The 18,211-nt window shown below is 40.5% G+C and overlaps 1 protein-coding gene across 2 annotated transcripts in view; it reads right to left on the bottom strand.

Annotated features, from left to right (window-relative positions):
* Positions 1 to 4,734: 4,734 nt before the first annotated feature.
* nfatc2a (nuclear factor of activated T cells 2a) overlaps positions 4,735 to 18,211 on the bottom strand; it is a 156,167-nt gene continuing 142,690 nt past the window's right edge. For both annotated transcript variants that reach the window (XM_068048166.1, XM_068048167.1), the window contains one exon: positions 4,735 to 10,219. In XM_068048166.1, coding sequence (XP_067904267.1) covers positions 10,205 to 10,219 — 15 coding nt within the window. In that variant the 3' untranslated portion in view covers positions 4,735 to 10,204. The remainder of the gene's footprint in view (positions 10,220 to 18,211) is intronic.

Genomic DNA, 18,211 nt, shown 5'->3' with positions numbered 1-18,211 from the left:
TGCCTAGATTCTGACCACATACAGATCCCACCTGTATGCTATCCTCCAAATTGTGCTGTGTCAGTCACCTGAGCTGGTGGCTGCGACTGTGAAATCAAGTGATGGTACACCTTCATCATCACTCTCTTCCTGTACCTCCGCTGCAGCCGAGCTAGGTTGCACTTCTTGGGCATCTGAAAGGAGAAAGGCACAAAGATAAGGTTGCGGTCTGGGGAGAATGGGAGGAAAGTAAGAGGTGCATACTTACACCATCTGCAGTTTGCAAATCAGAAGAGAGTGTGGATGAGGGGGAGATGGGATATGTATAGGAGGCCTCAGCAATGGGTGTCCCAATAATAGACAGCATTGTCACTTCCATGGAGGATCAGGATATGCAGGTGTGCCTGTCCCCATATGGTTACCTCTTGTGGCCTCCAGTTGTGCACTAATTTATCCTGCAAAGGAGAGGGAAGTGCATCAGTGAGTGTCATGTAATCTGGTGGAGTGATGAGACTGTCCTGGTTGAATAGCTGGCAGTGTGTGCAGGCTGTGAGGTGTGGGTATGAGGCTTGCAACAGTGCAAAGCACGTGAGGGTGAGTTGAAGTATCTGAATGTCAGGTGTAAATTGTGATTGATAGAAATTGCTGGAGCTGACTGATGGGGGGAATTATGTGAATTGAGCAGTGTGTGAGACTAGTGGAGCAGTTGGTAGGACATGGCATTTGAAGATGCATTCACTGACCTTGACCACTGTGTGGGATCACTGAACTTCTTGAGGTACCACACCTAGGCCCTCGAGCTTGATTCCTGGCAGTGACTATCTGCTCTCACTGCCCTCTGATTGTGTGTCTGAAGGGACCTCTGGCCCCCTGCGGAATCAGGACATCACTCCTACTTTCCATCTTCTCCACCTTGGCCTCCAGTGCAGCATTCAAAAATCTTGGAGCTCACTCTCTCCCATGTGTGACATTATTCGATGTTTAGCAGGTCAGATTCACTTTCAGCACAGCCACCAGCTCAATGAACCGTTCCTTTCAGAGGTGCAGACTAGCTTTAAGCATTGTAGGCTCACTTTAACTGGTGCTAGCTACTCATGATATTGATCCCGTGCTCATGCATCCAGCCAATAAACAGCATGGTTAGCACTGGTTGGATATTGAAATAATTTAAAACAGCGAGCAGCATGAAGTTGCTGCCTGTGTTGCAGTCAACAGGCATGGGATAATAGCACATCGTGACCCCTGCATCCATTTTCAGGTGCTATTGAATTAGCCCCCAAAGTCATTGAAGGCATTTGCACTCTCCCTTACTTGGTAATCAGTCTGACCTCAAACAATTCCCTGACGCTGGAACATCTAATACATATCTAATTGAATAAAACACTCTGCATTTTATACTTCCCAATTTATTTTGCACCTAATTATACTAACTAGCAGGCTCCCTAATAAAATGTTTCCACTTTCCTGATGTAACAAATGCCTGAATTGTCATTCCACCTGTTAAGAAAAATTAGTAACTTTTCTTTTAGGAACACAGCAATATAGTAATAGAGTAGACCATTTAGCCCCTTGAGTCTGTTCTGCTATTCAATGAAATCATGGCTGATCTGTGACCTAACTCTATTGGCCCATGTCCCTTAATACCTTAATCTACCATTCTCAGATTTTAAATTAACAATTGACCTAACATCAATTGCCATTTGCAGAACAGGGTTCCGAACCTTTACCACTCTTTGGGCTGAATTTTATTCTCCTGCTGCTGCTCCCAGCGGCAGGCAAAAAAAAATGGTGGCCCACATGTGCGGGCCACATGCCGCCGCAATCTAGTACACAGAAGCTCAACTGCATACACTGGGCAGACGGTCCCTGCCCCCTCGTCCCCAATCACGTAGCGGGGGTGGTCTCAGCAACTCCATGAATGGCCTCAGCTGTCTCTGCACAGGTGCTGGCGCAATTTGTAAAGGGCTGCCAACCCTGCTCAGAGAATGCAGAGTATGTTCCTCATTTCAGGATGAGACAATTCCCTTACGAAGCAATGACAGAAATGTCAGAAGTGGGGATAGTCTTGTGCAAGAGGTAGCAGAAATTTAGGAGAATTACACCTGTCCACTGTCTGAGTTATCAAATAATGTATGGCATTGTAGGACCTGAAGAAGAGGAATAGAACATATTTTTACAATAAAAATATAAACCACCAGGTAGACTAGAAATACAAGTGTCTCTGTCAAATTAGGAGTATGTGTTACAACAGGGAACTATAGAAATTCACAGCATGGGAAGAGGCTGTTGGTGCACTGATCTAAACCCATTTCCCTGCATCTTCAGCTTGAAACATTTGTCCATTGTCACTCAACTAATCCTTATAGCAAAGCTTTTCACCATCTTCTCCTGCTAGAAAGATGTGAGACTTCACATTGTACCCACTGCACTGAAAATAAATGTCGACACCTGCCCCCACATCCACCACCCCCGCCCCACCCCACCCCACTACACTAGAAATCCTAAGTTCTCCCCTTCCCCAACCTGGTGTCACCAGCTTTCCCTGGACGGGAAATTGAAAGCCGCATGGAAAATCACAAGACAGCCGGCAAGATTGCAGTGAAAAGTACGTTAATTTATTCATGTCCTTTATTGAAATATTTAAAGTTGGGTCCCATTGCCAAGTGGCCGGTGGGCCACCCCAGAGCCTCTCCGCTGCCAGGAGGATCGGGCACAGCAATACCAGCATCAGGCTCCATGTCGGGCCACTGTCACAGCGATCTTCCGCCCCCCCCACCCCGCCCCCAGCCATGGAGCCTGACACAGGTGCGCAACAAAGTTCAGCCCTTTGCATGTAGAAATATTTCCTAAATTCACTCCTGAATGGTCTGGCTCTAGTTTTAGACTATGCCCTTTTGTCCTAAACTCCCCAACCAGGGGAAATAGTTTTTCTCTATATACTCTATCTTGCTCCCTTAATATCTTTGATAAAATCACCCCTTATCCTTCTAAATTCCAGGGAATGCAACCCTAGTTTGTGCACCCTCTCCTTGTAATTTAACCCTTGGAGTCCAGGTATCATTCTGGTAAACTTACGTTGCACTCCCTCCAAGGCCAATATATTCTCCCTAAAGTGTTCACAGTACTCGAGATGCAGTCTAACTAGTGCTTTGTATAGCTGTAGCATAACTTCTACCCTGTTATATTCTATTCCTCTAGATATAAAGGCCAGCATTCCATTAGACTTTATGATTTTCTTTGCACCTGTTCTGACATTTTAATGATCTTGTCATAAGAATTTTGTTGTTTTAAAAAACTAAGAGGTCGGTGTGCCTTTAAGACTGAGAAAAAAGGACTTTCGGTGAACACTAAATGTTGACTTGGTATTTGAAGTGCAGGCTGTAAGACTTGAACCCAAGCAACCAGAAAGATTTGCGACTGTCTTGTGACTTGGTTGTTGTTGAAAGCTTTTAGTTTCATTTCTGCAGAGTGAAAGAGACCAGGGAACTCGGAGCAGCTAGCAGTGAACTGTAGCTGTGATTTGCTGATAGACCAGAGAAAAAGACCTCTTTGAAAATAAGCCTTGCATCTCATAGGAAGAAATACTACATTTAAGGTATGGTTTTGACCTGCCTGAAGAGAGAGAAAAGACCCAGGAAAGGAGGAGTTGCTATACTCTGTGGAGGAACACTGCTTTGGAGAAAGGAAGCCTTGTGTTTTGGGTATGGCACATTGCTGTTGCCTCCAGTCTCAAGAATTCCTGCCCCAAATGTGAGTCCTGTTGCCTTTTGTGTTTTTGGAAGATCCTGAAATCTCAAGAAAGTTTCTACTGTTAGACTGCTACTTTAAAATTTAAGTAGACCTGTTGCTACAACCTTTTGCTGAAAGATCTGTCTGGCGCCTGCTGCAGACAAATTACTTGAACGCCTACCCATCACAGACTGTTCATTAATCTCACCTGGAGAGACATAGAGTGACATCTGACTATTCGATTCTGGGACACCTCACCGATCCAGAAATATCCTACCAGAAGTTACCTAGTTATTTTATTATTCCTAAGAAACAGTTCTAATTTAAAACATAATTTTAAAACCGGTTAACCTTTGGTTTTTGAATACATGTGCGTGCATGAGGTTTAGGAAGAATAAGAAGTTATAAAATCTTTTCGTACATATAGATTTATCTCTATCATTTAAAACTTGGTTTATTAATAAATAGTTAATGTTGTTGTTGTTTAAAGAAACCTGGTTTGGTGTGCTTTATTCTGGGGGATAAATAAATAAATTTGGCTAATTTCTGGTAGGTGGGATACTTTACCAATATGCTATGACCTGTGGAGTAGTGGGACTGAATTAACAGTGCATTACTCCTGCCTTGGTCGTAACAATCTATAGACCACTGACCACCTCCAGGCGCTTACCCATTGTCTCTTGAGACAAGGAGGCCAAAGAAACTCCTGCCTTGGTCGTAACAATCTATAGACCTGGATCCCCAAGTCTCTTAACATCCCCACTGTTTAGAACGTACACTGTTATATCCTTTTTAGGACAAAAGTGAATGATCTCACATTTACCTACTTGAAATCCATTTGTCACAGCTTTGCCCACTTACCTTATTAATCTTTCTTTGAGATTTTATGCTTCCATCTACACTGCTTGCAATGCTGCCTATACAATATAGTAATTTCCCATGTCAATTAGTAATCCTTATTAAAAATAACAATTCAGACAAAAAAAATCAAGCTTTTTTTTTCTTTTTTATTGATAAATTGCACAGATCTAAGCGAGACAATGCAAAATTTTATTATAATTAGCAGAGTACAAACGTTTATGATTTAATACATTGCTTAAAGAATATACATTAATATAAGACAGACTTATTTAACCCCTTCTGTGCTAGTTCTTAATTTTTGAAAACATTGTAAATATATTTCTTTACATTGAATAAATGTTAAATACTTATATGTATCACTAGTATTTGAAAGCATATTTGACTACAACGTGTTAGTACAAATCCTGGAAGATCTGACACAGAAGGCATTAAAAAGGCAGGCAAATAAAGCAAATAGTACCAACAGTGGTACAGGACCTGAAGAACTACAGAATAAAAACTTGCAAATTTTCTACGTTTCTAAAATAACAACAACATGCTTTTGAGAAGCAAGAATAGTTACTGAGAACATTTTTTGGGTACAAAAGTAAGCAGCAGAAATCTTTACATTACAAAAAATATAGTGCTGTCTTTAGAGAAGTTCTACATTCAGAAGGAATATATTGCTCCTAAACAATGGCACTTATAACCTCATTACATTTAACAGTGCAAATCTTCACTTTATCACATTCTTTCTGCTATCACACACAGACCATGATCCCTTATGAGTCAGCTTTCGGTAGTTGACCATTGCTAAGAACTTTGTTGGCTCAATACATGCTTTGCTTGGTAGCTGCTTAGCAAAAAAAAACTAGATTTCTCTATTGAGAAATTCAATATTTCATTTTACAGAGGCCTGTGGAAAACATGCTTGTTTCTTTTTGGCAAGCAGTTCTTCTTTGAAATCTTTTCAGTACAATGACAGGAAGGCATTGCAGCAAAACATTTAGACAGCTGAGGAAAGATGGTGTTTCCTCATGTACAAATGTGGCCATCGTCCAAAATAAAGTAATACAAAATGTCCTTGCTCATCAATTTGTAGAGACAGCAAAACTGCAGCATTGCCGATTTTAAGGGGTTAAAAACTTTGGTAGAGAGATCTTGTGCGTCACTTAGAACAGCTTGGCAAAAGATAGCAATGAAAATAATGTTAGAGCTGACAATGTTCTAAAGCAAAAAATAATAAACTGTACACAAATTACATTACACATTAGAAGAAACTGACTCTTCTAAACATTTTCCACTTTAACCCCAATTAGTAACTTTTCTTTTGATATGTATTTATACATTTGTAATAAAATAGGCCTATAAACAAGACTTGAGCTCACGTTGTGCATTTTGAAATAACCCAATAATATTCAATAGCATAAAATATTCAAATAAAAGCAATAATGTTACACAATATGTCGAGGGCCAGCTTTATAAAGAACAATGTTCCTTATGGTGATCACTAAGGTTTGGAATCATGAGATTAAATTAAGCATGTAAATTCATTTGTACTACAAACATTTATTACTCCAAATGAATTCACATAACTTTTTTTTTTAAGATTTTAGTTTTAAATGTATAAATTGTAAACTTACATAAATGGATTGTCTAGCTTCATCCTGCTTTTCTGATTTATGACTTTTATTAAGTACTATTACTAATGTGCTTTTCACTGTTGTAAAAGGGAATAAATTATTAAAAGGAATTCTCTGAGGGGCAACTAAAATTAGGATGTATATTAAATTTACCAAGATTATATATTGCTGTAATACACTTTTTTTTTTAAATTAAGAATTTAAATTTGTAATATAGGGCCCAATAGGTTATTTTATGGGATTTATGAAAGGATTGACTGGTTCTTTTTTAAATTATAACATTAAATCAGAGATGGGAGATCAATTGTAGACGACACAGGAAACAGTATGTTCAAAAGTAAAAGCTCAGAGATTTGTTCTCTCCATCATTGGTAACTAATAGACAAGAAAAAGTAATTTTAAAGAAGATTTCTTAACATAGATTTACAATATGAGCCAAATATTTTTTTGACAGTAGATAAACCGAAGTGTGACTTTTTAAAGGAGAAAGAAAATAATGTGCTTACAATGTAAGATTAGAAGATGCCATTCGTTTCATCTATATTCCATTGCGGTTAAAGGCTTTTCATTTCTGGTCCCTACTTTACAAGCTATTTACATCAACTGGCAGTATTCATAGTTGATAATAAAATGTATGAAACACCGTCTAACTAACCATTGACATTCTTTATAATCGGTTATTATGGAATGAAAATACTGTAAGAAGCACTCTGAATTTAAGCAAACTAAATATAAACATAATACAAAACTAAAATAAAGTCATCTATATGAAAGCCACATCTGGGCTTTCTCAAGTCTACATTCAATACATCAATAAAACATTTTGAAATCATTTAATATCACCTAAGTGTTGAGTCTAAAGGTTAATGTACTTACTTATAAAGCGGAATAGACTGTTGAAGAGACAATGCTGATTGATCTCTAATGAGGCACCAAATTACAAACCAGTCCTAGGCACTGGGGGCTTTTCAAAGCAATTGAGTTCCCACAGGAAAACCAAAGAGCTCAAAAAATAGTCTTTTATAATTAAGCAAAATGGGGAATTGAACAATCCTTTCTTGGTTCAAGAGTGAAATATGAAAAATTATGGGGCCAAAGTGCTATTTGTCATCTAACGGTATCACAAAGGATAATTTTATAGTGCCATTAGGTTGAAAATAATTTTTAGTCCCACAATGTCAGCAGTAACAAATTAATATTTATAACATTTAAATTCATTTCTGCTGTGCATTTATCCTTACCAACCACTTGAATTACATTGGAAAGGAATAACCTCCCACTGTGCAAACAACACAAGGATTATTTCAGTAGGATAGGTGGAGGGGAGGGTTTCACAATGGATCCAAAAACAACTGGACTATCAGCTCCATTAGTATTGGAAGGTCAGTAAGTGTTCTTATAGACAGTGGGATCTCATTGAAAGATTTAGGATTCTGAGGGGGCTTGACAGGGTAGATGCTGAAAGGATGTTTCCCATCATGGGAAAATCTTGAACTAGGAGGCACAGTTTCAAAATAAGAAGTCTCCCATTTAAGACAGAGATGAGGAGAAATCTCTTCTTTCAGAGGGTCGTTAATCTTTGGAATTCTCTTCCCCAGAGAGCAGTGGAGGCTGGGTCGTTGAATCTATTAAAGGCTGAGTTAGATAGATTTTTGATCTACAAGGGAGTCAAGAGTTATGGAGATAAGGCCACAATCAGATTAGCCAGGATCTTATTGAATGGTGCAGCAGGCTCAAGGAGCTGAATGGCCTCCTCCTGTTGCTATTTCTTATGATTGTTGGTATAGTACCAGTGTGATATCAAAGTGGGGTTAGAGGATTCACAAGATCTGAGACCAGTGTGCCACCAAAAACATTTCAAATATTTAGTGGAAACACACTGGGGATCTAACTAATAATTAACCCCAGGATCCTAGTTATTAGGCAAAAAATACTCCAGCTTTTCTAATGCAGGAAGTAATAAGGCTGCCATTTAGTTTGCTGTCCTAAACTGTTAGTGCCAATGATAATGGTGATAACAATCACCATCCCAATTGTAACAATATTTTTCTCTGGTTCCCAAGTGTCAGGAAACACATCTTGTATTCTGAGAAAATGAACAGTGCGCAGAGGACTTGAATACCTCGAAGTCTGCATCATCCAATTAGTTGGGGTATCAGACTGATTAAAGCTTTATTAATTCAAAAGCATCCATCTAGAGATGGTGACATATGGAACAACCCAATTGTCACGTCATTGGTAATTATCATGAACAATTTGCAATTACATTTTAAAAAAGAAATTAATGATAAAATAACATTTAATCTGTGTTATGTACAAAGGTTGTATTGTGACTTTCAATAAGGATGATTTAAGCCCCCAAAATACGGACTGTAAAACTGGAAACTGTTGCCTGGGCATTAGAGAAGTTTGTACTCTGAACTTAATAACTTTAAAACATAAACACATAACATATACACCAGATATGTTAAACATACAGTTGATATCTTAATTCATTCCGAAAACATAAACAATAACTTCACTCTCAGATTTTAAAAAATAAGTAAATTCAATCGTTATAACAAACTGATAACATGAAATATTTCTTGAAACAGCAAGAAGATTTATTTTAATTACATATATATGGTTGAACTAGTATCTTCTATAATGGGAAAGCTAATTATACACAAACAGATTTACTTCTTAAAAGCCTTATGCATTAACAAGTAGACGTGCAATGACAGATGATGCTGGTTAAATAAATCAACAAATATTTGGTGGATCAGCATAAATATTAGTTGCTCTTAGATTCTACAATTTTCTCACAGTAAGGTTGTGAGATTGGTAAGTGTGACTTCATGTCAGAGTTCTGTCATCAATATCCCAGGATATGGCATAAAAGATTTAGAGCTTCAATACAGTCCATTTATTCTAACTGGACTCTTTAAATGGTTGTTGCACTCCACTGGTTGTATTCTCTGGAATTTAGAAGGTTAAGGGGTGATTTGTTGACGTTTTCAAGATATTACGGAGAAAAGATAGGGTTGATAGAGAGAAACTATTTCTGCTGATTAGAGAGCCTAGGACTGGTCTAGGGCATAGTCTAATCATTAGAGCCAGATCTTTCAAGAGTGAAGTTAGGAACCACTTCTACACACAAAGGGTGGTAGAAGTTTGGAATCCTCTTCCACAAATTGATGCTCTAACAATTGTTCATTTTAAATCTGAGATTAATAGATTATTTTTGTTAACCGAAGGTATTAAGGGATATGGAGTTAGGTCACAGATCAGCCTTGATCTCATTGAATGGTGGAACTGGCTCAAGGGGTTAAATGGTCTACTCCTGTTCCTTTGGTCAGCAAAATAAAAATGCTTTTTATGCCCCTTTTACCAGTGCTCAAAATGGTTTGGTACAGTATAGGCCAGTACAGTGCGCTAGCACCTATATAAATGAGCCTAGATCGTTTTGGTGCTGTGATCTGGGATGCCAAACTGGCATCGGTGCACATTCTTATAGTGAACCAGCTTATTCATACTGGCACTTTTCATTTTCACTTCAAACTGTGTTTGGATAGAGTCTACGAAAATGGGTGCTAAAATATTTGAGACCCTTTCCTTGGGAATAAAGTAGTTGTCAGGAAGTGTTTTTTTTTTAAAAGCTAAAATTTCCAATGGAGAGGTATGCAGTTTAGTCCTTTTTGCAAGTTTGAGTGGAAATGGGTGTGATCAAATTGAACAAAAGTTAACATGTGCAACCTAAAAATACAGTTTTTGGACCCAATAAAGACTCTGAATGAATGGAAACAATGAGGAAAAATTGCTAAGCTGAAGTTCCCATGATGATTAGTCAGAATAGCCGACTTCTTGCCAGCATATTGTTCTATGCAGCTGAGTGTGAACCTTTCAACTGACCCATTGGTAAACATAGGGTACCACTGAAAGTGTAGAGAGTTTCCGAGATTGTGCTAAGAAGCATTCATTGTGAATTTGGGTCTAAGACTGGCTTCTCGCAGTGAGTCCAGAAAGATCTTTCCTTATAATTTCATTAACTGAAAAAAAACAAAAAGGAACCACATTAAAATTCTTGTGCCAGCTGCAGAATGAAAATTATGTAGTCAAATTAAATTGTCACTAATCATTAATAAGCACATTCCTCAATTACCAGATAAAAGCAAATCTAATATTACAAGACGGCTGAAAACACTTCAATTCTCGTTAATTCACAGTGAGATGAATCCCTGCATTGTGATTGGCTAAAATTCTGGTGCACTGATTGGGATAAATTTAACTTTCAGCGATGGCAGGAAAGAGGCCATTTTGGATCAGGTGCCGATTATACACCCAGCCTGGATACATCCCACTATGCACCTGGCCGGGATACATCCCATTAGGCACACGGCCAGGATACATCCCATTATACACATGGCCGGATACATCCCATTATATACCTGGCCCAGATACATCCCATTATACACATGGCCGGATACATCCCATTATGCACCCGGCCCGGATACATCCCATTATACACATGGCCGGATACATCCCATTATACACATGGCCGGATACATCCCATTATATACCTGGCCGGATACATCCCATTATACACCTGGGCCCTATACATCCCATTATACACTCAGACCGGATACAACACGTTATACACCTGGCCTGGATACATCCCATTATACACCCGGCCCCTAAACAACCCATTATAAACTCAGCCCAGATACAACAAATTATACATCCCATTATACACTCAGACCGGATACATCCCATTATACACACGGCCAGATACATCCCATTATACACTCAGCCCAGATACATCCCATTATACACCTGGCCCCTATACATCCCATTATACACATGGCACAGATACATCTCATTATACACTCAGACCGGATACATCCCATTATACACTCAGACCGGATACATCCCATTATACACTCAGACCGGATACATCCCATTATACACTCAGACCGGATACATCCCATTATACACTCAGCCCAGATACATCCCATTATACACTCAGCCCAGATACATCCCATTATACACTCAGCCCAGATACATCCCATTATACACTCAGCCCAGATACATCCCATTATACACATGGCCGGATACATCCCATTATACACTCAGCCCAGATACATCCCATTATACACTCAGCCCAGATACATCCCATTATACACTCAGCCCAGATACATCCCATTATACACTCAGCCCAGATACATCCCATTATACACTCAGCCCAGATACATCCCATTATACACTCAGCCCAGATACATCCCATTATACACTCAGCCCAGATACATCCCATTATACACTCAGCCCAGATACATCCCATTATACACCTGGCCCCTATACATCCCATTATACACACGGCACAGATACATCCCATTATACACACGGCACAGATGCATCTCATTGTATACTCAGACCGGATACATCCCATTATACACTCAGCCCAGATACATCCCATTATACAGCCGGCCCCTATACATCCCATTATACACTCGGCCTGGATACATCCCATTGTACACTCAGCCCGAATACATCCCATTACACACTCGGACTGGGTACATCTCATTATTGACACAGCCGAATACATCCCATTACATGCCCAGCTTAGATGCATCCTGAAGTTTCCCTTTTTGTTGATTTCAATAGAAAGGGGAATCATGAACTATGCATAACTGGCAGCTGATTCTAGATCATCCATCTTACGTCATTGCTTAAACTGTGTGCACAGGATATTGGTTCATGAATGCTTCAAATTAATTCCTTGAGCTTGGAAGTCAACTTCATCGCACCATAGGGATTCGCACTTAAACTTTGGACTGTTTCCTATTGTCTCGTCCCTGTACTCTGTTTATGAACACATTATATCTCACCTTATCTCTGCCATGCCTATGTACACTTTTGTACCCACCTCACATACATCATTTCAGCTGGCACTCTGGATCTAAGCCCATTACTTCCACCTCTTTTTAGCCTCCCTCATTCCCTCCCCAGCCTTCTCTCCTTTCCCCTTTTGTATCCATTCATGCCCCTTTACATTTGCACTCTCTCAAGTACTATGTTGGCCCCTCCCCCCCAACCCATCACTATTCCTTTGCCTTAAAGCTCTCCTGCTGGCATCCAAGGATTAAATATCCCTAGTAGTCCATGACTACCCTATGTGTATCTCTTGACATTCTCCAAAGAGCCCATTGAGGCAATTGCCATGGTCTCCTTACAAGTAGTAACTGTTGCTGCCCCATTGACCTCTTGCCGACCTTCCTGCAACCTGGAGGCTAATCCAACTAAAGTACTTCACGTGCCACTCACTTGACCCACCGCTGTCCCTTGGACTCTGCCAGCAGATCAATGATCACCACCCCTCTCTGCATTCCCTTCCAGAATTGCTACTCACTCGGAACATAGCCTTTGTAAACAGAATCGAATGATAGTTGTGAAGTAGGAGCAGAGTTATAAAAGGGGAACATTTTAATATTCAGATTTGCTTTGTGTCAAAACAATTGATAATGTAATAAAATCCCTGATCGTCTAACATTTAGATTATTGTTGTCCAAATAAAAGCATCCCAGACAGGCATGAAAGCTGAACTAGAGAGAAAATCAGGATGCAACAGAAAATAAATTCTTAGTTTATTTCTTATTAAGAAATAAACACTGGCACATACACAGTGATCAAATGGCAGCAATAAATGTGAAGCATGCATTTATTTAGTTTTTTAAACAGACGACTGTCCAGTTTTTGCAATTGGCTTTTGTTTAGGGTCAGAATGGGGACTCAAACCCACAGCAAACGCAAACCTGGTCATTCATTACTGCCTAAATAAAGACACAACATCATTCAACCTCAGAGCCTTGCACTGTTTTGCTTCTGAGCTGCTTGTTGGGAATCAAGAGAATCACCAACAATGAAAAATGGATCAACAGATTTCAAAATTACAAAATAAATAAAGCCAAATGTACTTGTAATCTTGCCAATAAGGAACTTCAGTGTGTGCACTTATCTCAGCTTCAGAGATCCACCTTGAAATTCATAACTTAGTCAAAATTAAAAAGCAGAGAAATATGGAGTGGACATTCACTACACGATAGCTCGATGTGACCACAGGAAGGTGGTGAAAGTTTTTTTTCCATTCTGTCAAACATTGGTTTCAGCATGTTTTTCTACAACTTCCTGTCTCTTGTGTTGAACAAGGAAATGATACTGTGAGTAAATGGAAATTTTAGTTGCCCCCTCATTCTATTAATAACTCAAAGATGAAAGGCGTGGGCGGTAGTCCTCAAATGCCCCATTTCCTCACCTGCAGTAGGTGTACATAGACGCAACCACAGCGTGACTGTGGGTTCAACAGTACTTTCAAGCTACGGGGTTTTTTTTTTAAAATGTTGTGTGCCTAACTGGCTGTTTTTAAAGCCATCAAAAGTTTGACTGGATTCTATACAGTGAAGAGATTAAACAAACCTTGTGGAAGATGGGTGTGCTCGTTTTGGAATAACAATGGCCTGAATTTTACGTTGGGCAGGAGACCCCGCCCACTGGCCAAAAAGTCAGGGGCGAGTCCACCTCCGCCGGGCCTGGGGAGCCACACCACGATTTTTTGCTCCCCAGGCCCTTAATTGACCTTGGGCATGACTTCCACCTCTGAGGCAGGAAGCCCCGCCTAATAGAGCTGCCAGCCAATCAGCTGGCTGGCAGCTCTCAGTCCCAGCAGAGTCACCAGGAGTGGTGGCCACTGCTGGGTTTGCACCCAGCCAACGGCAACAAGAAGGATGATGGTCCCAGAAAAAAGGTAGATATCTGGATACTAATGACATCAAGGGATATGGGGATAGCACGGAAAGTGGCGTTGACGTAGATGATCAGCCATGACCTAACTGAATGACGGAGCAGGCTTGATGGGCTGAATGGCCTACTCCTGCTCCTATGTTCCTATGGTCCTAGGGGCAGTGCGGGCAGGAACAGAGGTGGGTCAGATGAAGTGTGGGACTCATTTAGACACTCCATGGCAGTCATCAATAACGCTGCTGATTGTCCTGGGAGTGATCTTCAGTTTGTGCCAAAGCCTTCAACCAAACGGGAGGAAGATGTCACAGCAGAGCCGGAGGCCTGGCACTCGAGGCAGGGCAGTCCCTCACTTCATCGATGCCGACATGGATCTAATGCTGGAGGCTGTGAGTAGGAGGAGGGAGGTCCTCTTCCTGCAGGGTGGCAGGAGCAGGCCACCTCATTGTGCAGCAGGGGTACCTCTCAGCTCAGTGTCATCGCCCTCCACCTCCAAATACTCTTTCTCTTTCACCTCCTACCCCAGCTCTTCCCCTGATGAGCTGTCTCCTTCCATGACCACACCAGCCTCAATGTTCACAACTCTCTGGAGGACCATGTTATGGAGAGTGAAGATGTTCAAGGCCACAGTGAATTGCATGGCTACTGGCAGGGCATGGCGACCAGTGATCAGTGATCATCTGCTTGGAGAGTCACAATCTCCTGCAGCACTGGCTCTCGGTCATCTCCAAGTAGCTCCATCATCGGTGGTAGATCCTGTGTTCAGCGTATGGCCTCTGTTGCCTTCCTACCCTGCTTTCCTCTCCCGTGCCCTCCTGATGCCTGGGGTTCCACCCATCCTGTGGAGGGCGTTGCACCTCATCACCACTGGACCCAAAATCTGACAGTTGTGCCCCCAGTGCCTGCTGCAGCCTTCATTTTGGACAGGTGGCCATCCTATTGTGATTGGCAGCCTTGCTTCCTGCTCTTCTGGCCCCTTGATGCTGGGAGGTGACAACTCCATTCAATGCCCACTCTCCCTGCCACCTGTGCAGCACCAAGGCACCTACTTACCAAGTGCTGAGTCCCCCTTTGACTCACTGACCCTCTAATGGGGGGGGGGGGGGGGGGGAGGAGGTGATGCCCTGGGGCAGCCTTGACTGACTCTCCACTGTGTACCTGCCTCCCCTCAGCTGTTCAGAATCTGACAACATCTAAAACCCATTCGCCTCTTTAAATATTCCACCCTCCCCATTCAACAAGCTCATAATGAGTTTTAACTGGTTTAATTGCTGTCGATTAGGAAGAGAGTGGGATTCCTGTACCATCCAGCCCCCTGCCCTGGTGATTATTGCCAGTGCTGGGATCAGCACCTTGAAATTGACATACCGCCTGACATTGGCATTTTCAGGCACACCCCCTCCCGCCTCGAAATTCGGGGAGCCCTGTGCATTCAGCCCAATGTTACCTTCTGTGACAATTTTCAATTATTTTAATGTTTTTATGATTAGTCTTAATTTTGCAGCAACAGATTTAGTGACATGATACCACATGTTGTGATGACATGACTACACTCCATCCAGTTCACCAACCTGACAATTTCCCTTCCAGAAGAATTTAACTTTGTGTTCCAAATTCAGGATTTTGAACTTTTAAATATCTGACTTCAATAACTGTTCTCCAGATTGCAGAATTGTAATGGTAGAAATTCTGTTTTGGTGACGTTCACGCCTGAACATTTAACATATTTGCTCCACATTTCCACAGGAGTAACCGATGCAGGACTGTACTACAAGCAAGTTAAGCATGGCTGATTGGACATTTTATCCTATGTTGTTAGAGCTAGAAATCAGTTTTTTTTTAAATTCAGTGTACAAAGAAAAATCTTTCTTGTTTCCTTTTTAAGAAAAACAAGTTACAATATTTTGGACAAAAACAAAAAATGCTGAAAACACACAACAGATCAGTCAGCATTTGTGGAAAGAACGGATAGTTGACATTTCAGACTGGTACCCTACTTTCTGTTCTCTTGCTTAGAACAGTCACATAGTATTATGCAGTATCGACTGCGCAGAAACAGGCCATTCAACCCAACAAGCCTCTTCCTAACCTTTTTCATTGGGCCAAATGGCCTGTTGCTGTGCTGTAGACACAGCACAGATGCCAACTGACCACCTGTTTCTTTCCAGCCTTTTCTGCTTTTGTTTCCGAGTTCTAGCATTTGCAGTACGTTATTTTGCTTTTTACATGATTTCAAAGCACATTACAATCAGGAATGCTCACAGAAACACAGAGCTGACCACAACAACTGTCACTTTCACAAGAACTGCTTCATTGTTCGGGTCGATTTAGATCACACCTTCAACACTGAATCCACCAAATTAACTTTTAGGAAAATCACAGTGGCATTCATGCTGGCATTTTACATACCTTCATTGTCCTTGGGTCAAACTCCCGAAGCTCCCTACACAACAGCAATGTGGGAGCACCTTCGCTACAAAGTTTGCAGTGATTCAAGAAGAAGGCTCACCACCATCTTCTCAAGGGCAACTCGGGATGGGCTAGAAATGACCGCTTTTCCAGTGATGCCTGTATCCCAAGAATGGACTAAAAATAAAACCTACCCGAAATCAGCCAGAAATATCTGATGACATGTTTTATGAAACACTAAAGCAATAGTATACAGCTGTCTTCTTACATGGTTTATTGCCTCATTACACGCAAACACAAAGGCTTACTGCAGTATCTTTTTCTTTGTGGGCTGCATAGACATGTACCACAGAAACTAAAGTCAAATCCATGGATCCCATTCATTGTTCATGTATTTCAAGTTACTGATACTCTAGGCCCACATAATTCAAACAAGACAAACCTGTGCTAAGAACATATAGGACTGATCTGCTTGAGCTTCAAGGGCTGAAATGCCAAGGCCAAGGGGATGCAGGTGGCCCTTGGGCCTCAGTCTGAACAACCCTGGTTTAGAGTAAAACACCAATTGCAATGATGCACCACTGTTTGACGACATGCCTAATGTGTTAATTGCGTGGTACAGCACTTTACTTTGTGTAGCATTGTGGAGGGCTCATTTAATGACATACTCCTGACAACACTGTAATATAGCACAGAATAATAAAATTCATGGAATGTAGTCTAGGAAGGAGCATTCTGGGAGGAACTTTTCTTTTCATCAGCTACATTTTAAAAGCTAAAGTTTGTTTTGTATTTACAAAACCTTTGTGCTATTATTACATCAATGTTGTGTGCACCATGAGTTTAAGAATTAATAAAATTGTTATTTGCACAAAAGGGAATGCAAAATGGCAGAGAATTTGTGCAAACTCACGGAAACTGTGAATGAAAGTGAGTGAGGCTCTCCAATTTATTTGCTCTATACCTTCTAGAACTTTCAGAGGCATTTAATGGCAATCCTATTGTTTCTTCTACTACAGAGTTTCAGAACAAGAGTAGGGTGCAGAATCATTATACTGCATTATTTACTTCAAGTTTCTGTAGTATTTTATCAAACAAATAATTTATCAGAATTTTTTACCAGTTACTTAAAATTGTACAATAATGTTAGAAGTTAAAACTTCAATGTGAGACTTCCTGTGCTGTTGATTGTGGAAAGGGTTTTATCACTTATCTGTTCCTTATCTGATGTGGATAGATTCTGCCTACATGAACAAGTTCAGTATAAATTTGTGTCAAACAGTGATGCAAGTAAGCACAATTCAAAACAAGATAACGACCTCCCCTCCGTACAATGGCTGACTGCTTTAACTTTTATAATACTGGTTTAATTTTAGGAACTTTCTACTTCTGTGGCTATAGTTTGCCAGAGCCACTCTATAATTGTACATCCCCTTTGGCTTACTGATCAATGGTTAACTGAGAGATGGAGTCTGCTACACAATAAATTATGACAGCAACTTCCCTCAGGTACATGGTAGAAAAAGATTCAGTCAAATATTAAGCTTCTAGTCACTGGAGCTGCTATTCATTGTAATGAATAATACACCAAGGATTCAAGACTAGGATATTGTGATATAAGGTTGATTAGTTACATTGGCCCTTTGCTGTGCTGTTTAAGATCTGTAAATTAAATCTTCAAGTAAGTTGGACTAGATTTTTAAAATGCGTTAAAGAATGTGCAACTCCAGGATTATCTCACATTTGTGCTGTTATTTGTCGTTGAAAACTACATGAGTTCTATGTTAGCACGCATTAGCAGAAATAACCTGGTTAAATATTTATAAATCATAAAAACCCAT

The sequence above is a fragment of the Heterodontus francisci genome, chromosome 16, assembly GCF_036365525.1.
Source record: "Heterodontus francisci isolate sHetFra1 chromosome 16, sHetFra1.hap1, whole genome shotgun sequence".
In the NCBI taxonomy this organism is placed as follows: domain Eukaryota; kingdom Metazoa; phylum Chordata; class Chondrichthyes; order Heterodontiformes; family Heterodontidae; genus Heterodontus; species Heterodontus francisci.
Note: the sequence above shows the minus strand (reverse complement) of the source record. Positions and strands in the feature narration are given on the sequence as shown.